Source organism: Coffea arabica, chromosome 1c (assembly GCF_036785885.1).
Source record: "Coffea arabica cultivar ET-39 chromosome 1c, Coffea Arabica ET-39 HiFi, whole genome shotgun sequence".
Lineage (NCBI taxonomy): Eukaryota > Viridiplantae > Streptophyta > Magnoliopsida > Gentianales > Rubiaceae > Coffea > Coffea arabica.
The window spans coordinates 2,898,397-2,926,125 of record NC_092310.1 but is presented as its reverse complement, the minus strand read 5'-3'; the positions used below and the strand labels follow the sequence as shown (position 1 = coordinate 2,926,125).

The 27,729-nt window shown below is 36.8% G+C and overlaps 4 protein-coding genes across 4 annotated transcripts; 3 read left to right on the top strand and 1 right to left on the bottom strand.

Moving 5' to 3' along the window:
• Positions 1-1,553: 1,553 nt before the first annotated feature.
• On the bottom strand, positions 1,554-3,842 carry LOC140038305 (uncharacterized). The gene is made up of 3 exons (XM_072083545.1): positions 2,257-3,842; positions 2,024-2,163; positions 1,554-1,909 (listed from the first exon to the last, which is right to left on the bottom strand). Exons 1-3 carry the CDS (start codon positions 3,840-3,842, stop codon positions 1,554-1,556), a joined length of 2,082 nt encoding a protein of 693 aa, XP_071939646.1.
• Positions 3,843-12,088: 8,246 nt separating this feature from the next.
• On the top strand, positions 12,089-15,101 carry LOC140038304 (uncharacterized). The gene is made up of 6 exons (XM_072083542.1): positions 12,089-12,542; positions 12,639-13,112; positions 13,223-13,233; positions 13,278-13,408; positions 13,525-14,472; positions 14,873-15,101. The coding sequence occupies exons 1-6, from the start codon at positions 12,089-12,091 to the stop codon at positions 15,099-15,101; spliced, it is 2,247 nt and encodes a 748-aa protein (XP_071939643.1).
• A 33-nt stretch (positions 15,102-15,134) lies between these two features.
• LOC140038297 (uncharacterized) lies at positions 15,135-15,614 on the top strand. Its single transcript, XM_072083535.1, has one exon. It carries the CDS (start codon positions 15,135-15,137, stop codon positions 15,612-15,614), a length of 480 nt encoding a protein of 159 aa, XP_071939636.1.
• Positions 15,615-25,496: 9,882 nt separating this feature from the next.
• On the top strand, positions 25,497-27,509 carry LOC113697326 (UDP-glycosyltransferase 74E2-like). Its single transcript, XM_072084362.1, has 2 exons — positions 25,497-26,207; positions 26,566-27,509. Exons 1-2 carry the CDS (start codon positions 25,575-25,577, stop codon positions 27,286-27,288), a joined length of 1,356 nt encoding a protein of 451 aa, XP_071940463.1. The 5' UTR covers positions 25,497-25,574; the 3' UTR covers positions 27,289-27,509.
• The last annotated feature ends 220 nt before the right edge of the window (positions 27,510-27,729 follow it).

The window sequence follows — 27,729 nt, the reverse complement described above, 5'->3', positions numbered from 1 at the left end:
TATGATCTAAATTTCTCAAAAGCGAAAACAATGGCTAGAAGCTCCTTCTCCGTGGTGGTGTAGTTGCATTGAGCTGGTGTCAATGTTTTTGACGCATAGTATATCACGTGATTACACTTCCCACTCCGCTGTCCAAGCACAGCCCCTACGGCATACTGACTGGCGTCACACATGAGCTCAAAGGATAGCTTCCAGTCTGAGGGTTGGATGATTGGTGTCATGGTCAACATACCCTTGAGTGTGTCAAAGGACAATTTGCAATCATCTCCAAAGTTGAATGACACCTCCTTTTGAAGCAGGCGAGACAATGGTTGAGCAATTTTTAAAAAATCTTTTATGAAACGCCTGTAAAAACCTGCATGGCCTAGAAAACTACGAATATCCTTGACATTAGTAGGGTAAAGTAGACTAGTGATCAAATCAATTTTAGTCTTATCTACCTCAATACCCCTTGATGAAACAACATGGCCCAAGACTATGCCTTCCTTAACCATGAAATGACATTTTTCATAATTAAGAACCAAGTTTATTTCAATGCATCTTTTCAAAGCCTTTGTTAAATGGTCTAGGCACTGATCAAAAGAATCACCATATACTGTAAAATCATCCATGAATATTTCAATACAATTATCAATCATATCAGAGAAAATACTCATCATGCATCTTTGAAATGTTCCAGGAGCATTACACAAACCAAAAGGCATACAGCGATATGCAAAAGTTCCAAAAGGGCAGGTAAAAGTAGTTTTATGTTGGTTCTCTTGAGCAACAATAATTTGATAATATCCAGAGTAACCATCTAAAAAGCAAAAGAAACACTTACCTGCCAACCTCTTAAGCATTTCATCAATAAATGGGAGTGGAAAGTGGTCTTTCCGAGTTGCGGCATTTAACTTCCTAAAGTCAATGCACATTCTCCACCCATTTTGCAATCTCATTGGCACTAACTCATTCTTTTCATTTTTCACCAACGTGATTCCAGTTTTCTTGGGAACAACATGAACTGGACTTACCCACTGGCTATCAGAAATAGGAAAAATAATTCCTAATTCTAAGAGTTTGAGAATCTCTTTCATCACCACCTCCTTCATTGCGGGATTGAGCTTGCGTTGATGCTCTCTCACGGGTTTTACGTCCGACTCCAAAAGGATGTGATGCATGCAAATGGATGGATTGATGCCTTTGATGTCTGCTAACGTCCATCCAATTGCTGGTTTAAATTCCCGTAGGACCCGTAAGAGCCTTTCCTCTTGCAACGCAATTAAATCATCGGCAATGATTACAGGCAAAGTCTTGTTATCTCCCAAGTAAGCATATTTCAAATGCTCGGGCAGTTCCTTCAATTCCACATTAGGTGCCTGTTGAACAGAAGGTAGAATCCTTTCATTAGAAGTGGGTAATGGTAGAAAAGAATTTTCAAACCTGCCTGGAAGCGGATGTAGTGAATGTAAGGACATGATAGCTTCTTTGACTTCCTCCTCCTCCATGTCGTCCACTTCCAAATTGGTCTTGCCTTGTTGTAAGACAAAGTCCAACTTGTCCCTCATGAAATTCTATTCAAAATTCTCTTGCACAATGGTATTAGTCATGCCAACAAAATTTACAGATTCAGTATCCACAGGATGCTTCATTGCATCAAAAATATTGAAAGTGACCTTCTCTCCATCAAATTCCACAGATAAAGTCCCTTCATGTACATCTATTTTAGTCCTTGCTGTACTCATGAAGGGTCTACCCAAAAGAATCACTGCTGAATCAATAGAGTATGCATCATTCATATCAACAATGTAAAAATCCACAGGAAAAATGAATTCATTGACCTTTACTAGAACATCTTCAACTAGGCCCTCAGGGTAGACATTCGACCTATCAGCTAGTTGAATGATTACTCTAGTTTCTTTGAGGGGTCCTAAATTCAAAACTTTAAAAATTGAGAGAGGCATGACATATATTGAAGCACCTAAGTCAAGCATGCTTTTTTCAATTCTTTGATTGCCAATTATGCATGGTATAGTAAACATACCTGGATCCTTGCATTTCTGTGACAACTTCCTTTGAAACATCGCTGAGACATTCTCCCCCACCTTCACCTTGTCATCCAGACTCAACTTATTGCGGTTAGTGCATAAGCCCTTCAAAAATTTAGCATATTTAGGCAATTGCCTAATAGCATCCAATAAAGGAATATTGATCTCCACTTTCCTGAAGGTGTCCAAAATCTCTTACTCAGATTCTTCCTTTTTGGCTCTTGTAAACCTGCCAGGAAAAGGAGGAGGAATGTCAACTTTCTTTGAGACTTCAGAGGATTGTTTCTCATCTTCCTCTTCCCCCTTCCTGGGCACTTCTTCTTCTTTGGCGTGGGCACGCCTAGGAGACTGTACCTCCTTGCCACTCCGTAATTGCATTGCACTGGCATTCTCCTTGGGATTAGGAATTACTTGAAATGGTAACTTTCCTCTATTATTATTTTTCAGGTTGCTCATGGAAGTTGCCAATTGAGACATCTGTGCTTCTAAATTCCTAATGCTAGCACGAGTCTCTTGTTGAAATCTGTGAGACTCCTGCTGAGATCTTTGAGTCTCTTGCTGTAATTGACTCGTGCTTTGGGCCAGTGACTTCACCATATCTTCAAGAGACATGTTTGAATTGGAAGTGGATGGTTGTTGCACTGGTGGCCGCGGCTGGAAATGTTGTTGAAAGCCAGGGGGTTTTGAAGCATAGCTAAAGTTAGGATGATTTCGCCACCCTGGATTGTAAGTGGGTGCAAAAGGATCATTCCTTCGTGGAGGTGGTCCAGAAAAATCTCCCACTATGTTGGCTTGTTCAGGTGAATCCTCCTGGAGAGTTGGGCACATGTCAGTCATGTGTCCGGGAGCAGCGCAGATACCACAAGTCTTCATAGATTGTATTTGCCCCCTTGCCATTTGACGTACCAGAGAGGTAAGCTCAGATAGTTTACCCTCTAAGTCAGAGTGATTCACTTCATTGACCCTTCTTATTGCTCCATCAGCTCTCACTCCAAATTGTTGGGAATTTTCAGCCATGGTGGAAATCAATAACGTGGCTTCGTCTGTGGTCTTGTTAACCAGAGCACCGCCACTGGCTGCATCTAACATGCTCCTATCCATAGGTGATAATCCCTCGTAGAAATATTGTATTAAGAGCTGATCAGGGATTTGATGATGCGGGCAGCTGGCACGCAGTTGTTTAAAGCGCTCCCAGTACTCATATAGAACTTCTCCATTTGCCTGCCTAACTCCACATATTTCTTTCCTTATATTGGCGGCTCTAGAGGCAAGGAAAAATTTCTCGAGGAATCTTCTCTTCAATTCTTCCCACGTAGTGATGGATCCAGATGGCAGGTAAAATAACCAATCTTTAGCCTTATCTGCCAAAGAGAAAGGGAAGGCTCTCAACTTGATGTGGTTCTCAGTGACTCCTTGAGGTTTCATTGTGGAGCACACCACATGAAATTCTTTCAAGTGTTTATGTGGGTCTTCACCTGCAATACCACGAAAAGTAGGAAGTAAGTGAATAAGACCAGATTTAAGCTCAAATGCCTCTTCCGTGTTAGGAAATGTAATGCATAATGGCTGCTGGTTCACGTTAGGAGTTGCCAACTCCCTCAAAGTTCTTGGGGCTGCCATTGCTACTCGGGGAATATGCACTTCTTCTTTTTCAGATTCACTTGATGAATCACTGGAAACAAACTCTTGCTTAGATTCTGAAGGTGACGTTGAATCTTGTTGCTTACGCAACTTTGCCTCCTTGGTCAACCTTCTTGCAGTCTTCTCGATCTCTGGATCAAATTGTAATTCTCCTGTACGAGAAGATCGAGGCATAAAATAAAAAAATAAAAATAAAAATAAAAATAAAAACTAAAGCCTGTGCAATAAGTCACTTAAAACACCAGTTCCCCGGCAACGGCGCCAAAATTTGGTGGGTGTCAAACCACCAAAAATAAAATTTATATTAGACCTACTACCAAAACTGAATGAGTATAATGGTGAGTAGGGTCGTCTCCTCAGGGAACAGGTAGGCAAATCACACAGGAAAATGGGAGGGGTTTTAGCAGTAGTACCCACTAATTAAAAGGAATAAAAAACTGAAATTTAAAGTTGAGAAAGATAGCAGGAACCAAATTACACAAATAACTATTAATTAAAACAACCTAGCCAAGGAATTAATCTTGGCAGCGAAGCACACAACTGATCACAGATACAAGGGACAATTCATATACTCACGAATAAACTGGTTATAGTGGTCAAGCGACGCGCCCAACCACCAATCTTTCCTTAATTTTATGGTAGTCAAGAGACGCTCATAAACTACCCTCTTGTGACTAAACAACCCCAGAAACGCTCACAGGATTTAATGTAGCCACAGCATTATGAATTAGAAAGACCCAATTCTAGATGACAAACACACATGCGGGTTTATTTAGGCTAGATTAATTATTCCCACGATTCAAATTAGACCGCTTGCGAGGCGGTGAAATTGTCTCGTTTGCCACTAATCAAGATGCTTAAAAGCGACGCGCCAACATCCTAATTGGCTACCAATTATTTAGAAAATCGAATAACAGGCCTAATTATCCAATAAATCTAAACAATAATAACTCAGGGAAAAATAGAGAATAATCAAATACCCATGAACATACAAATTAAAAATAAACAATTAAAACGATCTCACAGTTATGGTGCCCCGATCCTTGATTTATTCCTCAACTAGATAAAAGAACTAGCCTTGCCACATAATATTTATTCGATTCCAAGCTTCCAAGTAATTTTGTCTTTGAAGAAGTAAAAGGGTGCGGCGGCCTGTCTAAAGCTTGCGTGGAGAAGTAAAAGGAAAAAAAACACAAGAATGAAAAGATTCCCCCTAGTCTATTGCAATCCCCCCCAATTTGTAGTGCTGCCCGCCGTCCTTTTGCTAGCCAAAATAAGAAGTTGTTTCTCAAACGAATTCTTTCCTTAATTCCCTCATTGGATTGTTGCCAAAAGTCCTCTTTGGAAAAACTTCCTGATCCCACGTATGGTAAAAAGGTATCTTCCAATCAGAATGGTTGTTCCAGGGCTTGGGCCCGCGATCCGGCTTTTTCATGCAGCTCTGTGTTGTCTGGCGTGGGCACGCCTTAGAAGCAAGAGTCTTCTGGATTTTGCCTCCCTTTTGTCACTTTCAACACTAATTGCCTGTAATTAACACAAATACTAATTATGAGCAGAAATCCAATACTTTGCATACTAAACTGCCAAAATTAAGACCAAATAACCACAAATAAAATGCATAATTATATCCCTATCAATAGACACACACACACGCAGAATCCTTAAGATCGAATTTAACTAGTAGGGACATTAGTCAGATGCTCTATAAAATTCTTGATCCAACTCACAATTTCTCCTCTTTTCCCCTTCACTCTTGTAAAGTTTAGAATATTCCCATAAAAAAAATCGGCTCTTCTTATCTCATTGTTTTCACCCTAAATATTTTGTCCCAAAATTCAGTTTAATTGATAGAGAGATTAACTAGATACCCTAAGGTCAATTTTCAAGAGTATAACAGGGGATGATTGGGTTGAGTGGTAAGATGTGAGGGATTGTCTTCAAGACCTCTCACTTTAAAAAAAAATCAATAAAAAAATTTCCATGAATATAACAATATGTAGCTAATAGTAAAACTGTTGCAACCGAAACAGATAACACAAAGTGGACATGCAAGTGTTAATTCACTGGAAAAGATAAAAAATAAACTATCGTTTAAAAAGTTTTAATTATTTTAATTGATTTAGTTTCATCTCCTCCGTTTTTGCCCATTTTTGGGTGGAAACTAACTCAATAAAATAACTAGAGTCTTTCCCTCTTATCCTTTCCTTTCTCTCCTCAAAAGTCAATCCAAACAAAAAAAATTAAATCCCTCCAATTCTTCTCCTTTGCTTTCCCTCCAATTCCCTCAATCCAAACGGTGCCTAACAGTGCAAGTTTGAATTCACCCTTAAACCATCCCAAAGAATACGTAGTACTCTTAATAATTGTGCAACTCCATATTCAATTTTGTTAAAGGAGCAAACCATATTTTAACGTTCTTCAGTCACACAAGCTGTGCCAAAACTCTAAAACAACATTTCTATTTTCCTATTCCTGAAACTTTGAAAATTTTGAAGGACATCTCAAAGGTAATCCCGCTTAAGGGTGTTATTCAGTTGGTTGCGTATGATGATTACTTGATTTTGCATTGATACCAACCAAAACGAATGTTACTTGAAAGAGAAAGTCGGTAAGCTCAATAAATCATGAAAGCGCCCAACAAAAAATTTCGTTTGATTGCTGAATTTGGTTGTTCCTCAAACTGAATTATTCCCTTTCGTAATTAAATACTGAGACTGATAGATACTACAATTAGCAAAGAATGTATTCAACATATCTAGCTTTCTAACCATTAGCCAGTAGCAGTGGCGAAGCCAAATCGATGGTCAGTGGGGTAAAATATGAAGCATCTCGTTGTCCATTCTTCCCACCTAATTGATCACGTTAACATATATTGAGCCATTAAGTCAAAGAATCAACTGATAAAAAAATCTTCATTTAACTTGTCGAGTGCCTGAATCTCTAACAGTGCATAAGCTCTCAATGTGGTAAGACATATCGAAATGCCTAATTGTGATCTACAAATTATTAAATTCTGTTCAGCCACGTTGCCACCTGGGAGAGAGAATTTTTTGAGCTTAAAATTAATATCTGCTTGTATTGTGCTTCTTTTCTATTTTCTATTTTCTTTTCCATTTGTGTGCAGGCACAAAGATTAGTGCGAAAAAGAAATAACCTTTAGTGGAAGGAGTGATCAAGGTCACTTCTTATATATCTTGTGCTGTTAGAGCATAAAATAAAATAGCCTACCTATAGATTATAAATATTTGATCTGATTTGTTTCTCTAAAATTTTTAATCCATATTAAATTTGACTTGATTGTCTTGATTAGCAAGAGGTTTCTCGTATTACCTAATTTTCTTATTTTAATTTGTATGTAAGCCTATATATAGGCTCATAATGTAGTATGGTAAACTTACTTTGAATACATCGAAATCTGGTTTCCCTGTAACCTCCTTGCACCCTTATTTCCTAAAACAAAACATACAAATCAAGCAAGCAAAACACAAGGCACTGGCAATGGGCAGTTTGGTGGGACATGTGATCCCTTGATTAGGCTTCTTTCTGTTTGGCCTCTGGCATTTAGTTAACCATATCAGGCCTCTCTTTCTCCATCCAAAATCCTACATATCTTTGCCATGGTTTCCAACTTCAAAAATTAGGTACTTGGAACTTTTCTTCCTGACGGGAAGCTGCGTTGCCTATATATTTATGGAACTATTCGTTGGTCCTGCCAGGCACCAACCATTGGATTCTGATGGCACCATCCCATCGCACCATCTTTGCGACTTTGAGCACACAAACATAGACTTGTCTCTCTTTATCTATGCACTTTTCTCCTTCATTGTTCACAAAATCCAGCTCCCAGCTCAATGTGGCCTAACTCTAATGCTAGGAGTCATTTCCTTTCCATTTCTCCTCTTCCATTTCCACTCTACTGATCACATGGGTGTGGAAGGCCAATACCATTGGTTTCACCAAATTGTCATACTTGTCTCATTTTTCACTACCCTTTAAGTTTTAGGCATAGGTTACCCAAAGAGTTTCTTGAATAATTCGTAAGGTCTCTTAGCATCTTGTTACAAGGAGTTTGGATGATGATCATGGGAATCACGCTTTGCACACACCAGAGTATATTCCCAAAGGCTGTTAGATAAACTCGGAATATGGACACGATATTGGCAGTTGCCAATGATGAAGCCCTTGAAAGGGCTAAATCATTAGTGAACATTCAGTTTGGCTGGCACCTAATTGAAGTTACAGTTTTTGGTGTCTTTATTATTATTTTTTTCGAAACGATAATTTTGGTGTGTGTCTTTATTTGATATTGTACAAAATGATATCTGGGAAGACTCAGAAAGGAACAAAGACGTACGCTTCTCTTAGATGAGCCTACAATATTGTTGGCTGACTAAACCGCAATATTTGGGATTACACAAAATGTTCTTCTGTTTAGATGAGCCAACTGTAACTTTGAATTTAAATAAAGTCATCCGGATGTCAACAGGTTTTCTTTCTCCTTTTTTGTTCGCCTTTTCTCTTACTCAATAACTTCATAAAACTATTGTCTTGAGCGAAAACAATGACATTGTTGTTTCGAATTTTTGGTTGGAGTTGTGGATCGAAAGCAGTAATTTGGCTGATAATTTTATTGCTTTAGTTCATAAATTGATAACATAGTTCGAGTTTTAGTTAGAAAATTGCCCTTGAATGAGTTTTGGGACCAAAATGGTACATCTTGTATAAGTGAAGCCATGAGAAACCACTTCTCACCATTTAAATTTGAAGAATCAAAACCAGACTCTTTTATTTTTTGATAGTATGAAGGAATATTTCGGTGATTTTCCCTTCTGTTTTCATGGTGCATGTTAATGCGCAAATTAGGCAGTTTATTTGTTAATATTTTCCCCTTTATTTTGACCAAATGTTGTGATAATTTGCTAGATTCTACTTATAATTGAATTTTTGTGTGATTTCTAGGAACTTCAAGTTAATTGAGGCAGAAAAGGAGAAATCGAAGCCTAATTGAGGAAATTCCATTAAGAAAATCTTGATACAAGATTCTTAGTTGATACTAGAAAGCACGCATCCCATTTGATAGGGAATGAAGCAGAAAACTACCAAAAAGGAGGGACTTTATGGAGAATATGGAGACTTCTAAGGGCTTCAAACCTTGGGCCCTTGAATTGGTGGGGGACCACAAAGCTAGTGAAAGATATTTGGTCATTTGGGCTCTTCAAAGAAAGCAACGTAGAGAGACTTGGAAGAAGAAGTAATTTTGGAGACTTTGTCCACATGTGTGGGGACCACCGGAGATAGCTTTTAGTCATCTTACTTTTGGCTTTTTAAGGAGAGGACGGACAGAAGCAAAAGGAGACCTCTAGTTTAGCTTTTTAGTTTAGTTCTAGTTTCCTTTCTCTTGACTGGCCTCTGACACACGCCAGGTGTTCGACAATATTCCCCAACGGGAAAAACATCTTTTATTCCTTGCTTTCTAGTAAAAACGCAATGCCTTTGCAATCCATTACTTCGTGTGGTGATTTAATCATGAGGCGTGGCTAAGTTTATCTAGTCAGAGGTTAAATCGAAGCTTTGGTTCGACAAAACTGTGAGATCGAATTTATTTGCCTACGTTCTTTAATTTGCAAGTATTTATATATTTCCTGTTCACTTATGCATATGATTATTTCTTGCAATTAAATACTTGATCACTGTTTAATTGTGTGAGTAATTAACAGCCATCTAAGAGTGCTCAATCCGTAATTGTTGGGTAATTTTAGTGCATGTGGCAAGTGACATGATTCAATTGTAGTAGAAACTTTTGAGTTGTTGTTGTGGAAATATATGATATAGCCTAAATAAACCGAGCATGTGTGTTTGTTGGTTATAATTGGTGGCCAGTCTAATGATTAATGCTGTCAATAGGTTAAATCCTAAGAGCGTGTTTAGGACTGCTTAATTGGCTAGGGCAATAACTACAGAGCTTGTTGTGGTTATCGAATCAGGAAGGTTAGGCAGGTTGTCAGAGCTTGTTGACAACCATAACCAGTTTATTTGTAAATGAAAGATTTTATCTCTGCATCTGTGATCAGTGATTCGAACCATTAGTGGAGATTATACCTTTGACTAGAGATTTTCCTTCCGTTAATTTACTTTATATTTATTGTTATTTATTTTATCTGCGATTGTCTTATTTTTAATTTGAGCAATTAAATTAGACAGTTCCATATCAATTCCCCCCATTTTTATTTAATGTTACATTCATTCAAAATAAATTCCCAAGTCCCTGTGGATTCGACCCTGCTCACTGCTATATTCGAATTTTGTCTTTCACGTAATTAATATACTTTGGTATATCGGATCAAGCAAACTCTGGCACCAGGGTGAAGCTGGTAACCCATTGCACAGCCTAAGTCCCTGCTCCAGTACCATAGTGGACTTAATTCGTGACTTAAGAGTAGGAATTTTATTTTTGCTGGTTTGACACCCACCAAATTTTGGCGCCGCTGCCGGGGACTTGGTGTCAAAATAAATTTATTTTCTTTGAATTTTATTTTCTTTGTTTATTTTTTATTTTTATTTTTATTGTTACTGGTTTATGCCTAGATCTTCTCGTACAGGTGAACTGCAATATAATCCTGAGATAGAGAAGACTGCTCATGCATTGAGAAAAGCAACAAGAGAACGAGCAGAGGCATCCTCCTCATCTACTGGACATAATTCAGTAGTAGATTTTGTGGATTCATTTAGTGAGACGGAAGAAATAAATAGCACCATGGCTAATGAACGGACATTGAGAGAATTGGCTGCACCAGATTTAAATCAACAGCCTCTATGCATTACTTATCCTACATTAGAGGTTGCACTTGAGTTAAAATCTGGACTAATCCATTTACTTCCTTCTTTTCATGGCTTACCAGGTGAAGATCCCCACAAGCATCTCAAAGAATTCCATGTGGTTTGCTCGACAATGAAACCTCAGGGAGTCACAGAGGAGCAAATTAAATTAAGAGCCTTTCCATTTTTCTTAGCCGATAAAGCTAAGGATTGGCTCTATTATCTGCCCTCTGGGTCAATATCCACATGGACAGACATGAAGAAGCATTTTCTAGAAAAATTCTTTCCTGCATCCCGAGCTGCAAGCATTAGGAAAGACATCTGTGGAATTCGACAATTCAATGGAGAGACTCTACATGAATATTGGGAAAGATTCAAGCAACTATGTGCTAGTTGTCCTCATCATCAAATTCCTGACCAACTCCTCATCCAGTATTTTTATGAGGGTCTGTCCCAAACTGACAGAAGAATTATTGATGCTGCCAGTGGGGGCTCCTTAGTGAATAAAACACCCACGGAGGCAAGAAGTTTGATATCGAGTATGGCTGCAAATGCTCAACAATTTGGAGACAGGCAGGATAACACAACTCGTAGAGTCAATGAGGTAAGTAATTCTTCAATAGAGCAAAGATTAGATTGTCTAACTTCTTTGGTTGAAAAGTTAGCTATAGGACAAATGCAGCAATTGAAAACATGTGGAATCTGCTATGGTTCGAGTCATCCAACAGATATGTGCCCCACACTCCAAGATGATTCGACTGAGCAGGCTAATGCAGTTGGATTTCCAGGACCACCTCAGAGGCGGTATGATCCCTATGCAAACACCTATAATCCAGGATGGAGGGATCATCCTAATTTTAGTTATGCAGCAAGGCCACCAGGATTTCCACAACAGCCACAATATCAACCTAGACCTCAACTTTCACAGCAACAATCTGCTCATAAATCAGGTATGTCACTTGAGGATATTGTGAAATCTTTGGCTACTAACACTCAACAATTTCAACAGGAGACGAAAACTAGCATTCATAATTTGGAGAATCAAATGAGCCAGTTAGCTTCCACAGTCAATAGATTGGAGTCCCAATTATCTGGAAAGCTACCTTCGCAGACAATTGTCAACCCCAAGCAAAATGCTAGTGCCATCACATTAAGAAGTGGCAAAGAGTTGCCTGAGCCGAGCAAGAAAATTTCTGAACAAGCAATCGAGGAAGAGCTCGAAAAAGAGGGGAATGTGTCTCAACCTAGGGCCTTGGAACAACCAGATTTTGGAGAAAAATCAACACAAGTGGTTACACCTCCGCCTCCATTTCCTAGTCGACTGGCAAAGTCCAAAAAGCAAGAACAAGAACAGGAGATTTTGGACACTTTTCGAAAAGTTGAGGTAAATATCCCTCTTTTAGATGCAATTAAACAAATTCCTAGATATGCTAAATTTTTGAAGGAGTTATGCACTGGTAAGAAAAAGTTGAAAGGAAACGAGAAAGTGCATATGGGAGAAAATGTCTCGGCAGTTCTGCAGAAAAAATTGCCTCCTAAATGCAAGGATCCCGGGTATGTTTACTGTCCCTTGCAAAATAGGCAATATTAAAATTGAAAAAGCTATGTTGGATTTGGGTGCTTCGATAAATGTTATGCCTCGTTCTATTTATAATTTGATGAACGTTGGGCCTTTAAAAGAGACGGGCGTAATAATTCAACTGGCTGATCGATCAAATGCCTATCCTGATGGAGTTTTGGAGGATATTTTAGTGCAAATTGATAATTTGATTTTTCCTGCAGATTTTTATGTGCTTGATATGGAGGATGATAATTCTAATTCATCTCCAATACTGTTAGGGAGACCATTTTTGAAAACTGCTAGAACAAAAATTGATGTTTTCACTGGCACATTGACTATGGAATTTGATGGTGATGTTATTAAATTTAGTATTTATGATGCCATGAAATATCCTGGTGAATCTCATTCAGTTTTTGTTATAGATATAATTGATTCTTTGGCGCAGCAAAATTTTGAATTTAATAATGACGATGCGTTGAAGGTTGCTATTTCTACTGGTCTCTGTCAGGAAAATTTGCAAAAAATAAAAGGGAAGTTTGTTTTTCCTTTTGAATTGCAGGAAGTTATTTTTGAATTGAATTCTCTTTGTCCAGAATTTTCCAATGTGTCTTACTTGGAATTACCTTTGTCTCATTCACAGCTTTTGCCATCTATTGTGCAAGCCCCGAAGGTGGAATTAAAGCAGTTACCGGATAATTTAAAGTATGCATTCTTGGGAGATGGAGATACACTCCCAGTAATAATTTCCAGTAAATTGACTGCTTTAGAGGAAGAAAAACTAATTCGGGTGTTGAAGGACCACAAGGAGGCAATAGGATGGACAGTGGCTGACATAAAAGGATTAAGTCCAGCCACTTGCATGCATCGCATCTTGTTAGAAGATGGTGCTAAGCCTTCGAGAGAGGCTCAAAGGAGATTGAACCCACCAATGATGGAGGTAGTGAAGAAAGAAGTTTTAAAACTTCTTGACACAGGTATAATCTATCCTATTTCGGATAGTAAGTGGGTAAGTTCTGTTCAAGTAGTTCCTAAAAAGACAGGAATTACTGTTATTGAAAATCCTAAAGGTGAGTTAGTGCCCACTCGAGTTCAAAATGGATGGAGAGTTTGTACCGATTTTAGAAAATTAAATGCATTAACTCGTAAAGATCATTTTTCATTGCCTTTTATTGATCAGATGTTGGAAAGGTTGGCAGGAAAATCTCATTATTGCTGTCTTGATGGTTTTTCAGGTTTTCTGCAAATTCCAGTGGCGCCTGAAGATCAAGAGAAAACCACATTTACTTGCCCTTTTGGTACATTTGCCTATAGATGAATGCCTTTTGGTCTTTGTAATGCGCCTGCTACATTCCAAAGGTGTATGGTTAGTATATTTTCTGATTATGTGGAGAATATCATAGAAGTGTTTATGGATGATTTTACTGTCTATGGTAATTCTTTTGATGAATGTTTAACTAACCTCACAAAAATTCTTAAAAGGTGCATTGAGACTAATCTTGTCTTAAATTATGAGAAATGCCATTTTATGGTAGACCAAGGCATAATTTTAGGCCATGTGGTATCTGCAAAAGGAATTGAGGTAGATAAGGCTAAGGTAGAAATTATCAAATGTTTACCTTACCCTGCAAGTGTGCGGGAAGTTCGCTCTTTTCTTGGCCATGTAGGTTTTTATAGGCGTTTCATCAAAGATTTTTCAAAGATATCCCATCCTCTATGCAAATTACTTCAAAAGGATGTGGTATTTCATTTTGATGATAATTGCAAGAGTGCATTTGACACGCTCAAGGGATCATTGACTTCAGCACCAGTGGTTCGACCACCAAACTGGAGTCTTCCTTTCGAGATAATGTGTGATGCCAGCAATTTTGCTGTTGGTGCAGTACTCGGCCAGAAAGAGGGCAGAGCTTCTTATGTCATTTATTATGCCTCGAGGACCTTGGATGGTGCCCAGTGCAATTATTCGACTACGGAAAAGGAGCTTTTAGCTATTGTTTTTGCTTTAGAAAAATTCCGTTCTTATTTACTTGGCACTAAGGTCATTATTTATTCTGACCATGCAGCTTTGAAATATTTGCTCAACAAGAAAGAGGCCAAACCACGACTTATAAGGTGGATTCTCCTACTCCAAGAATTTGATCTGGAAATTAAAGACAAAAGGGGTGCTGAAAATATGGTTGCTGATCACCTCAGTCGTTTGATCAATAGTGAAGGACCTGCTCCCTTGAAGGATAATTTTCCAGATGAGCATCTTTTTGTAGTTCAAAAGACAACTCCCTGGTATGCTGATTTAGTGAATTATCTTGCTACTAGAACGCTACCTAATGATTTGTCTAGAGCTCAAAAGGAAAAAATTAAAAGTGATGTTAAATATTATGTGTGGGATGAACCATACTTGTGGAAATATTGTTCTGACCAAATTATTCGCAGGTGTGTGTCTGAAGAAGAGGTTCCATCAATTTTATCTTTTTGTCACTCATATGCGTGTGGTGGACATTTTGGCCCTAAGCGAACTGCAAGAAAGGTTTTAGAGTGTGGTTTATTTTGGCCAACTTTGTTTAGTGATGCATACTTATTTTGTAAATCATGTGCAAATTGTCAAAAGACAGGTAATTTAAGCCATAGAGATCAAATACCTCTTACTCCTATACTGGTTTGTGAAATTTTCGATATATGGGGTATAGATTTTATGGGTCCATTTCCTTCCTCTTTTGGTAATATGTATATTACTTGCAGTTGATTATGTCTCAAAGTGGATAGAGGCTAAGGCAACTAGGACTGACAATGCTAAGGTTGTAGTTGATTTTATTAAATCTCATATTTTTGTCAGGTATGGCACGCCAAGAGCAATTATCAATGACCGAGGGACACACTTCTGCAATCGAGTAATGGAAGCATTAATGAAGAAATATGGTGTCACTCACCGGGTTTCTACGTCCTATCATCCGCAGACTAGTGGTCAAGCAGAAATCTCCAATAAAGAAATCAAGTCGATACTTGAAAAGACGGTGAATCCCAATAGAAAGGATTGGAGTTTACGCTTAAATGATGCACTTTGAGCTTACCGTACAGCTTTTAAGACCCCCATAGGTATGCCTCCTTACCGATTAATTTTTGGCAAACCTTGTCATCTACCTGTGGAATTGGAACATAGGGCATATTGGGCAGTTAAAAATTACAATATGCGGATGGATGAAACTGGAGAACACAGGAAGTTGCAATTGCAAGAGTTGGAGGAAATCCGAAATGATGCATATGAGAGTTCTAGCATTTATAAGGAAAAGACAAAAGCATTTCATGATAAAGCAATTTCAAGGAAAATTTTTTGTATTGGTCAAAAAGTACTTCTTTTTCACTCTAGACTTAAACTTTTTCCTGGTAAATTGCGTTCTCGTTGGATTGGACCTTTTATTGTGACTAATGTGTTTCCTCATGGTGCAGTAGAAATTCAAAGTCTTCACACTGACAAGATTTTTAAGGTTAATGGTCATCGTCTCAAACCTTTTTATGAAGGATTTGAAGTTAATAATGTTGAGGAGGTGACCTTTGCAGTGCCTGAACCCTCTGATTGAAGCATTATTTTGTCTAGCCAAAGACATTAAAGAAAGGCGCTGCGTGGGAGGCAACCCAAGAGTTATTGTTTTTAGTAGTTTGATTGTGTTTGTTGATTTGTTAAAAGTGATTTACGTGATATAATTTCATTGTGATAGGTAGGATCAAATTAAGCAATAGATGGATCGACGTTTGTCCCGCATGGGTCATAACCTGGCAGCTTATTTCGAGCACGTTCGTTTCCAGCCTCCTTTCCCACCGGAAACTTAGTATTTCTTCAGGGGAGTATTTCTTTCTTTCTACACTTTATTTTTATTTTTTCCTTGAGGACAAGGCAATGTTTAGGTGTGGGGGAGGGAGATCATGTTGGTTTTTAATTTCTAGTTTGGTTTTTTTTTTTTTTAAAAAAAAAGAAAAAGAGAAAAAATTTTAAGTATTTTTGGTCAGTTTTTGAGTTAATTCGTCTAGTTTCTGATTTTTCAAGACTTTTTGAGATTCGTATTGATTCAGTCAAGATGCAAGTGTGAATGGTATTCTATTGCTAGTGCAAGTAATATGTTTTCTTAACAATTGATTTGAATGATGGATGTGCTAGATTTGACATAATTTTAATCATTTTGTGAGCTTTTGAGCCTAATGAGCAATTCATTATAGTGTGCTCTATTTTCTTTTGTTGAGTGATATCACACATGGTTTGACATTCTAGAACTTGTTTTGTTATACATGTGGAGACCATACTTGAATTTGATGCAATAAAATGACAAGGGCAATTAGGTTTAACCCTTTTGACTTTCTAAATGCCTTCCCTAATTATGTTTACCCATAGTCAACTATGTTTGAGCCTCAATCCTTCTCTTTGTTTAATAGTCATAATTGTTACCGTAAACCTTTCGTTTGAACCTTCTCATTTGAACCTTGTGTCAAAGGAATACATTAATATTCTTGCATGAAATTTCAAGTGTGTTCCAAAAGTACGTTTATGGTTGGCAAGTGTGATAGTTATGTTGTGCATTTAAAAAAAGAGAGAAATGAAAAAAAAATATTAAAAAAAATATTAAAAAAAAAAGAAAAAAATAGAAAGAAAAAAAAAAGAAGAAAACGGAAAAAAAAATTTTGTTGTGAAGTGCACTTGTGTTGTTTTGTGATAGTTGGGCTAATGCCTAAATTGCGTTTGCACTTGCCAAATTTAGTGAAGTTATTGACACTTCTGGAAGCCAGCTACACATGTGAATGACAAAGGAGTTTGACTTCATGCAGAGTATTATTGATATTTCCTTTGATATAATTACACCTAAAATTTTCCCTTTTATCCAACCCTTAATCCAAGCCCCATTACATCCTTATTAAAAGACCCTTTGATTTTTGTATCAAGTTCATTAAAGTGGTGGAGATTTGATATAATAGCAAGCATATGGTAAAATCATTCCATGTTGTTGATTTGAGTGATATAAACATCCTTTCCATATTTTGAGTGGTTGAGTGTATACACTGCTATCCATGTAAGGTTTGTCAAGTTTTTAACATCCTCATTTTGGTGAAATTGTTGAGAAGATGTGACACTTGTGCAAGTTTATGGAGCTATTCAAGTATTTGTGATCTTGACTGTGATTTTTGGGTAGTGAATGCTTGGGGGCAAGCATTGTCTTGGTGTGGGGGAATTTGTTAATGCGCAAATTAGGCAGTTTATTTGTTAATATTTTCCCTTTTATTTTGACCAAATGTTGTGATAATTTGCTAGATTCTACTTATAATTGAATTTTTGTGTGATTTCTAGGAACTTCAAGTTAATTGAGGCAGAAAAGGAGAAATCGAAGCCTAATTGACGAAATTCCATTAAGAAAATCTTGATACAAGTTTCTTAGTTGATACTAGAAAGCACGCATCCCATTTGATAGGGAATGAAGCAGAAAACTATCAAAAAGGAGGGACTTTATGGAGAATATGGAGACTTCTAAGGGCTTCAAACCTTGGGCCCTTGAATTGGTGGGGGACCACAAAGCTAGTGAAAGATATTTGGTCATTTGGGCTCTTCAAAGAAAGCAACGTAGAGAAACTTGGAAGAAGAAGTAATTTTGGAGACTTTGTCCACATGTGTGGGGACCACCGGAGATAGCTTTTAGTCATCTTACTTTTGGCTTTTTAAGGAGAGGACGGACAGAAGCAAAAGGAGACCTCTAGTTTAGCTTTTTAGTTTAGTTCTAGTTTCCTTTCTCTTGACTGGCCTCTGACACACGCCAGGTGTTCGACAATATTCCCCAACGGGAAAAACATCTTTTATTCCTTGCTTTCTAGTAAAAACGCAATGCCTTTGCAATCCATTACTTCGTGTGGTGATTTAATCATGAGGCGTGGCTAAGTTTATCTAGTCAGAGGTTAAATCGAAGCTTTGGTTCGACAAAACTGTGAGATCGAATTTATTTGCCTACGTTCTTTAATTTGCAAGTATTTATATATTTCCTGTTCACTTATGCATATGATTATTTCTTGCAATTAAATACTTGATCACTGTTTAATTGTGTGAGTAATTAACAGCCATCTAAGAGTGTTCAATCCGTAATTGTTGGGTAATTTTAGTGCATGTGGCAAGTGACATGATTCAATTGTAATAGAAACTTTTGAGTTGTTGTTGTGGAAATATATGATATAGCCTAAATAAACCGAGCATGTGTGTTTGTTGGTTATAATTGGTGGCCAGTCTAATGATTAATGCTGTCAATAGGTTAAATCCTAAGAGCGTGTTTAGGACTGCTTAATTGGCTAGGGCAATAACTACAGAGCTTGTTGTGGTTATCGAATCAGGAAGGTTAGGCAGGTTGTCAGAGCTTGTTGACAACCATAACCAGTTTATTTGTAAATGAAAGATTTTATCTCTGCATCTGTGATCAGTGATTCGAACCATTAGTGGAGATTATACCTTTGACTAGAGATTTTCCTTCCGTTAATTTACTTTATATTTATTGTTATTTATTTTATCTGCGATTGTCTTATTTTAAATTTGAGCAATTAAATTAGACAGTTCCATATCAATTCCCCCCATTTTTATTTAATGTTACATTCATTCAAAATAAATTTTCAAGTCCCTGTGGATTCGATCCTGCTCACTGCTATATTCGAATTTTGTCTTTCACGTAATTAATATACTTTGGTATATCGGATCAAGCAAACTCTGGCACCAGGGTGAAGCTAGTAACCCATTGCACAGCTTAAGTCCCTGCTCCAGTACCATAGTGGACTTAATTCGTGACTTAAGAGTAGGAATTTTATTTTTGCTGGTTTGACACCCACCAGTGCAGGTGAATTGCACATAACTTGATGTGTAAGGTTTCCCAATTCGCCATTAAGAGTATTACATTGGCTGTATCTTATCTAGATAAGGGATCAAATTAGTTAATTGTGATAGAAAAAGTATTACATTCGTTGGCATGCCAACGATATAGGACCAAAAAGCAATGCCTTTTTTTTTTTTTTAGGGAACGGTACCATTTAAATGGTTTTGGTCTATCTTTCTTTTCAATAAAGTAAATATTGAAGGTCATACATAGAGTTAGATCGAGAACAGAGATTCGGGTGCAATCAACAATCTATTGCTATAGGCCTTGGTTTAATTAAGCCCCTTGAGTTTTGTATATTTTTTAGGTGATCAATGGAAAGAGTTGCAGTAAATAAATCCATGTAAATATACTAAAACTCCTCTTATTCCTACCAAAATAAAAAGAAGTTGGACTTTAAGTTTGTTATGATTTGTTAGCCAAATGATGAAGAATGGCATTATCTCGAAAAAAAAAACTCAGAAATGTTTGTCAAATCAAAGGTTTAATTAGCACCATGTGCAACAATGAGATTTTTTCTTAACAAAAATAATGAGATATTAAAAAATCACTGAGTGTTTTTGGATAGGGGATCATTGAGAAAAATTATTTAAAATAATACTATAGCATTTTTTGTGATATTATATATTTCAAATAAAAAAGTGATTGAAAATATACAAAAAATGGTTGAGAAATGTGTTTATGATATAACCAAAAACTTTTTTATAAATAAGTTTATACCTAAAAAAAACTCAATCTCTCTTGGATTGTGAGGTAAGAGATCATGCATTGCCAGTTTCTTGCCGTGTTATTCTCATTTGAATTACCTACCTAAAATTGACGATATCAATGTACAAAGAATTAGATTGATCGCAGCAAAGCGAGGAACCGGTTATCACTCCACATGATATCTCTTTGCATTTAGATCTATGTGTAATTGTTTATACACCAAAGATTAACTCTACAAATCTGATTTGCTCCTTTTTTTTTTCCCCCATATGGTGAATATGCGGTGTAATTTTTCAAGAGATTTTATTCCAAAGATGATTTCTTTAGTCAAACTACTTTTTTTACTCCAATCAGGAAAAGGCATGAAAGAATTAATCATTGGAGAATGTATATCAAGCCAAAAAATGTAATGAATTGACAATAACCGCATAAAAACTCATAATTACGTATGTATACGTCAAAGAAAACACAGAAGCATGTATAAATGGATAATCTCTTAAAAGCTACAAAGAGGTAGTTATAAATGAGTAAAAATATTCCACCAGAAATCAATACAACCATAAGTTTATGGCATCGTGTGTCACGATTTGGGTCCAAGAGTGGGTCCAAGTAATTTTTGGACTGAAATTCACTAGTCCAAGATGGTTAACCCAAATTACAAGATGGTCCATGAGCCCAAGTCCTTGAACCATTCTTTTTCCTTTGCTTTTTTCTGATGTGAGACGCAGATACTACATTCTCCCCACCTTTAACACTTTGCATCCTCGCAAAACCCGTCAGAATTCAGACTGTCCAATTGGTTATATTTGGACTCTAGAGGTGGCTTGTATGTGCTCTAGAGGTGGTCTCTGTCCAACATGGCATTTAGTCTCGTAGGTTCTAGAGATGGCCTCCATTAAACATGGCACTTAGCTCCGCACAACACTTATCTCCTTGCACTTCTTTGTGTAGTCAAAATCATAACCCGCTGGTCTAGACTCACTCCACGCAAAAACTACGCGAGATTCGCTCTGATATTAACTATTACGACGCGAGTTCAAGGGCTGGCCAAACTAATTTTTGGATCGAAATCTACTGGCCTAAAATGGATACCCTAAATTACTATGTAGCCCAAATACCCAAGTCCTTAAACCATTATTTTTCCTCTTTGTCTTATCAATGTGAGATACCTCATTCTTCCGACCTTTAGGACTTTGTGTCCTCACAAAACCCGTCTAAATTCAAACTATCCACTCGGTCATGCTCAGATTCTAGAGATTGATGTAAAGCCCGTCAGAATCCAGACTGTCCACTTGATCATATTTGGATTTTAGAGGTGGCCCCCACTCGACGTGGCACTTAGTCCCGCAGGTTCTTAAGGATGCAAATTCTAGAGGTGGTCCCCGTCTGACATGGCACCTAATCCCGCGAGTTCTTTAGGACTTTTGTGTCCTCGCAAAGCTCGTCAGAATCCAAACTGTTGGTCATGCTCGAATTCTAGGTGGCACTTAACTCCACATAGAATCTAGCAGGTTCTTTAGGACTTTTGCATCCTCACAAAACCCATCAGAATTTAGACTGTCCATTTGGTCATGCTCGGATTCTAGAGGTAGCCTCCGTCGAACGTGGCATTTAGCCCCGCACAGCACTTAACTCCTTGTATTTCCTTGTATAGTTAAAATCATAAGCTCAGGCTCACCTGACGTAGAAATCACACGAGGTTCACTCTACCAACTGTCACGACTCGAGTCCAAAAAATGACTCAAGAAACTTTTGGACCAAAATTCACATCCAAGTTACAGGGCACCCCATGAGCCTAAGTACTTAAACCATCTTTTTCCTTTGCTTCTTCCGATGTGGGACGCGGATACTACATCGTGAGAGTGTTTTGGTCTTGAGTAACTTTCAAAATTACAGATGTCTTACCTAACTACTGTTTATTTGGTAAAATGTGAAAGGAACAAATTAATTTATTACTTAAGATTTCGATCCGTTGGCTATTGACTGTTGATATTTGAAATGTAGAATGCAGATCACATTGTTCTTGGGCTGCCAAAATGGAGTATCTTACGCAAAAAAAAAAAAAAAAAATAGATAAGTCCAAAACAGGGAATATAACTGGATTCATATCACAGAAAATGTCATATCCACCCAACCGCATTTCTTTAGACATTCTTATGTTCACTCAGACAAGCTAGAAGTAGCCCCACCACGAGCTTTTAATGGTTGTGGTACCTCCATACTGAGCAATACATGGAAACTGACAGAGCTCATTGCTTGATATTGTCCCATTCCATCCAAGGCCACATAAACCCAATGCTCCAATTTGCTTAAACACCAAAATTACACTCGTCACAGCCAAATTCTTGTTTAAAACCTTGCGAGAAGTCTCAGGTTCTATCTCAGTGGAGACCATGTCTGGTGGATATGCCGAAGGAGCAAATGGGGTTGCAGCAGAAATATACTTGGCTGTGGCACAAATAAATTTTCACGAATTCACCTCTCCCTTCAAATACGGTCACTAGATCTAAGAAACTTAACTCCCAAATTCGAGGTCACATTTGATGTATGTTTCAGTGGGCAATCTGAACCAATTCTTAAGCACGCTTTCTTAACTGTAAATTTTTCTCGAGTATTAATTAATACGCCTAAATTATATAGAATTTATTATATAAATACACACATCCACCTCCATTGCACCTGCAATATTTGAACACTTTTTTTGAAATTAATTTCACTTTGATCAAAAAATTAATATATAAAATTCTTTTAATGAGTGCCCTCCAGTACCTGTTAATCAAATCCTTGACTATTTTGCTGATTGCAATGATACAAAGTATTGTTAAGCTCAACTTGCGCAGCCAATGACGTTGGCAGTCAACATCTGCAGGTTTCCATCTGCAATTGTTGTTACTTGTGGATATGTCGTATATATAGTCACAATGATGTGTGTTTTGTGGTCAGCTAAGAAGGTACAAAGACATAATTTGTTGTTTAATGTAAAACCTACCTGTGTTTTGGATGTTTGGTTCTTTAATTTGCTGTTGAATGAGAATTGGCAAGAGAAACAGGAAAAAATTTTAAAAATTAAAATAAATAAATAAATTTTTTTCGTTGTGAGCTCTGTTAGATGAGAAAAAAGGGGATCGATATCGATTAATGTGCACATCTTTGTAATCACAAACCTTCAATTTGTGGCAGCTTTTGAGAAAATATTTCCAAAACGAATACTTGTAAAAACCAGTTATGTAATTATAAAGCATAAGATGATTCTTGTTAAAATGACTCTCATGGTCTTCCTGTTTCTTCATAAAATAAAATAAAAAATTGTCAATCGTTAATTAGATTTCATTGTATTTTAGAAGTTATTTGTGATGATAGTCTGCACACCAATTATGATAGGGTGAATTCCAACTGCAAAGAAAGCAATATTGTAACACGCTTTCAAGCCATTTCTCTTATTCCAATACTAAAATTCTGAGGTATGCTCAATCTTTGTCCTTACGTTTCAAAGAACCCTACATAGCAGCCATGTGTAAATAATTTGGTCTTTCTTTATTCCTTAAAAGATGTATATTTTTTCACCTACACCAGTACCATCTGTAAATAAGCCTAATTTGCTTTTAAATGCTTAATTGGATAAGAGGTTATTTTAGTCTATAAAATCCATTCATCTGTATTGCAGTCAGGAAAGGCATTTGGAGCTCTACAGCTTCTTATTTGATAAGACATTCAAGCCCCAAAGGGGATTGAATGTTATTTGATGAATTCACAAGATTCGCTTGGTTTATCATCCATTGTCTTTTTCTCAAACCAACCGACAATGCCTTTGTATTCATGTTTCTTCGCACATTTAACAAAGTTCCTGGGACTGCTTTCTGGGGCCAAAAAATCTAATCCTTTACGACAACTTGGCTATCAAATTTTGGCTTTTATCGTACGAAAGGCAAAGCAAATAAAAGAGCACTGCAACCAAAGTAAGTAACTATCTTTTGTCTTTATAGGGCGGTATGTTCTATGTTTGAGGAATGCGAAATCATTCCTTTCATTTTGTAAGGGTTTGTAAATGGACGTGAGCGTGTACATTCACTTAGTAATTTTTTGTTTAATTTAGGTGCACTAATAAGTGTCCAAATACTAATATTAGAAAAGCTCAAATTTTTGTAATTTTTTTCTGAGTATGCATTGAACAAGTTTTAATGAGTTAAAATTTCTAACACTGACTAAAATTCATAGGAGCAAAGAGCTTATTTATTTACTTTTGACATATATCTCCTAATCTCCTAATGTCCCATGACCACATTATGCCTTGACTAATATAGAATTAAGCATTGTCGGATCCCTTTTAAAGGGTGATTCTAAGGTTGTTTTCTCTATCCACAAAACTCAAAATCCAAAACCATCAATGATCGAGCCAAGGGGGGCCAGAGGGGGGCCATGGTCCCCCCTAAGTTTTGAAAATTTTAATTCATAATATGTAAATATGTGTGTAAAATAAAATTGGCCCTCCCTAAATTTTTACAATTTTATTTTATCTTATGAGAGTTGATATATATATATATATATATATATGAATTAGTCATCTTAGAATTAATTTTTTTCTTCAAAAAAAGTTATTTATTTTTTATTGTACTAATTATTTAACTTTCAAAAATTAAACATATAATTTGATGCTCCATAGTAAATTGACCCAATGTGATGTATTAGAATAAAAAGACCCAATTCATAATTGTTAATGGGCTAAAACAAAAAATAATTATCTGAATTGCCTGTTTTGAGCACTGCTTTAGATCCTAGAAATGGATTATGCTGTTCAAGATTGATGATATTTGTAAACTTGCAGAGAAGTTCTATCTGAATGATTTTATGGAGCAAGAACTAGTACGTCTAAGAATAGAACTTCAACATTTTGAGCTCGACATTCCAAATTATCATGAATTGCAAGAATTATCTGGTATTCATGAGTTATATCAAGGCTTGGTGAAGACAAGAAAATTAGTGATATATCCTCTTATTGACAGATTAATTAGATTTGTTTTTACTCTTCCTATATCAACTGCAACTACAGAGCGGGCATTTTCAATTGTAAAAATAATCAAGACAAAGCTCCCGAAACAAGATGGAAGATAATTTCTTGAATGATTGTCTAACTGTGTATATAGAAAAGGAAATTGCTAAAAAATTTAGCAATGATTCAATCATAGATGAATTTAATTCTATGAAAGAGCGTAGAGCTCAATTTATTTCTAAGAAAAGATGTTGAAATTTCAAAGTATGTTGACACAACTTTTATCTTTTTTCAATTGAAAATAGTTACATTTATATTACATGGTTATGTATATATATATATTGCATAGGTGACATATTGGAGAGCACCTTCTCATAATGTACAAATTGGATGGTTTGTGACGTTATAAAATATTTAATGAAAAGTTATCTTTTTTGTTAATTTTTGTTATGACTGTACCACATATTTATGAATAAACATACCTTTATAATTAAATTTAATATTTGATATTTTTAGATGTCATATATTTAAATAGAAGAAAATTATTTTGAACATAATATATTCAGATAATTTTATTAGGAAAAAATTCTGGCCCAAAAAAAAAAAAAAAATCGTGGCTCCGTCACTGAAAACCATACTTTGGAGGTATTAAGCTCTTTGTCACTTGACCCAACAATCGTTCAAGGAGCACAGATTTATTGTTAAGGTTCGAAGTGGTAATGTGTAATTACTCCTAAAGCACAAGGGGGCAAGCTTGATTCAATCATATTATTGCACCCCAAACCACAAACTATTCCTATACCCACTTAACCACATTGGTGAAACAATTCTTATATTTAATTGCTATGTTTACTCGTAGAAAGCTACAAGCACTCCTCACTCCAGCAACATTATTTGAGCTCTCAAAGATTGTGAATTTCTAGAGAATCCATACTCTGGTCTCGTGGTTAGAGCAAATGGAAACTCACAAAGCTCATTGCTTGATATTTCCATATCCCATGCAAGGACATATAAACCCTATGCTCCAGTTTGCTAAGCGTTTGCAACATCGAGGCACCAAAATTACACTTGCTACAACTAAATTCGTGTTCAAAACCTTGCACGAAGTCTCCGGTTCTATCACAGTGGAGACCATCTCTGATGGATTTGATGAAGGAGAAAATGGAGTTGCCGTTGATACATATTACGCTACGTTTCAAAAGGTTGGCTCAGAAACTATAACTGAGCTAATCTTGAAGCTTAAAGATTCGGGTTATCCTGTTGACTGTATTGTTTATGATGCAGTCCTTCCTTGGGCTCTGCGTGTGGCCAAGAGTCTTGGCTTACGTGCGGCTGTGTTCTTCACTCAATCTTGTGCTGTCAACAAGATCTACTACCATGTTTACACAGGCCTTTTGAAACTTCCTCTGGAGGAGTCTAAAGTGGAAATTCCTGGCTTACCACCACTTTCAGCTTCAGATCTGCCTTCTTTTATTTCTAGTTACGGTTCATATCCGCCAATTTTTCAGCTGGTTACACATGATCAAATGAAGAACATTCATGAAGCTGACTCGATCATCTACAACACATTTTACAAGTTGGAGGAAGAGGTAAAGGCACGCCTGGATTTATCTCTATATTACCTGTACATTACTGCTACCTAATTCCTTAATGACCCTGAAGAAGCTAGGCTTCCAAATTTCCAATGTGGATGTGCCTATCTATGTTCTCATTGGATAGTCCTTGCCATCTTACTTCTGAGAGTATCACACGATTAGATGGAGACAATAATAGTACACTAACCACATGGCATGAGTGACATCCACTGCTCCAAAAAAAAAAAAAAAAAAAGTAGTATCTCAATATCTTCCCTACCTCATATTTCTTTTGCTTTTTTTTTCAGTTATAGAGGAAAGAATATAAACAAAAAACTATATTTTTGATCAATTTGTTTCATATATTGCTTAGGTAATTGATTGGACATCCAGGATCCTACCAATAATGACAATTGGACCAACTATTCCATCTATGTACCTTGACAAGCGCCTTCAAGATGACAAGCAGTATGGTCTCAGTCTTTTTAACCCAATGACTAATGCTTGCATGCCATGGCTAAATGAAAGATCAACCAGTTCAGTTGTTTATATATCATTTGGAAGTATAGCAGAAGTTGATGCTGAGCAGATGGAAGAAGTAGCATGGGGCTTGAGAACTAGCAACTACTATTTTCTATGGGTGGTTAGAGAATCAGAATCAAATAAGCTGCCAAAAGATCTTGTTAAAGAAATATCTGATAGAGGATTAGTCAGTTCATGGTGTCCTCAGCTTGAAGTTTTAGCACACAAATCTATCGGGTGCTTTATCACTCATTGTGGATGGAATTCAACATTGGAGGCCTTAAGTTTGGGAGTCCCAATGGTAGTCATGCCACGATGGACAGATCAAAGCACAAATGCCAAGTTTGTAACGGACATCTGGAAAACGGGAATCAAAGCTCGGTCAGATGAAAATGGAATTGTTAGAAGAGATGTCATTCGTCAATGCATAAGCGTAGTGATGGAGGGGGAGAAAGGACAAGAGATTAGGAAAAATGCAGATAAATGGAAGGATCTGGCAAGACATGCCTTTGATGAGGGAGGAAGTTCAGATAAAAACATTAAAGACTTTGTATCCAAATTGATTCAGTCTTGAAGCGATAATAAAGTAGATCTGTCTTATCCAAATTGATTCAGACTTGAAGAGATAATAAAGTAGATTTGTCTTCTTCAAAGATAATCGACGGCAACCAGGTAACTGTCACACGAAATTTTACGAAGAGTAACTACACATTTGTTAGGAGATTTCCGTCAGCAACTGCAGTAGAAATGTGGTATTCCAGTGCCATTGACATCTAGAAAGTAGACTGTAGCAAAGAGGATATAGCACATATTGTCCCAAGTAGTGCACGCAAGTTCAAGTCAATGTGAACACAAGAGTTTGCAATCATCTGCGGTAGTACTATTGAATTCTATAAAATGTATTTTGACGTGTAGGGTACCGTATAACCTATCTCAATTTGTATGCCCTGGTAGATGAAATATGAGACAATTTCAAAATTCAATAAATTGATAGCTTTTAAGATATAGAGAAAAT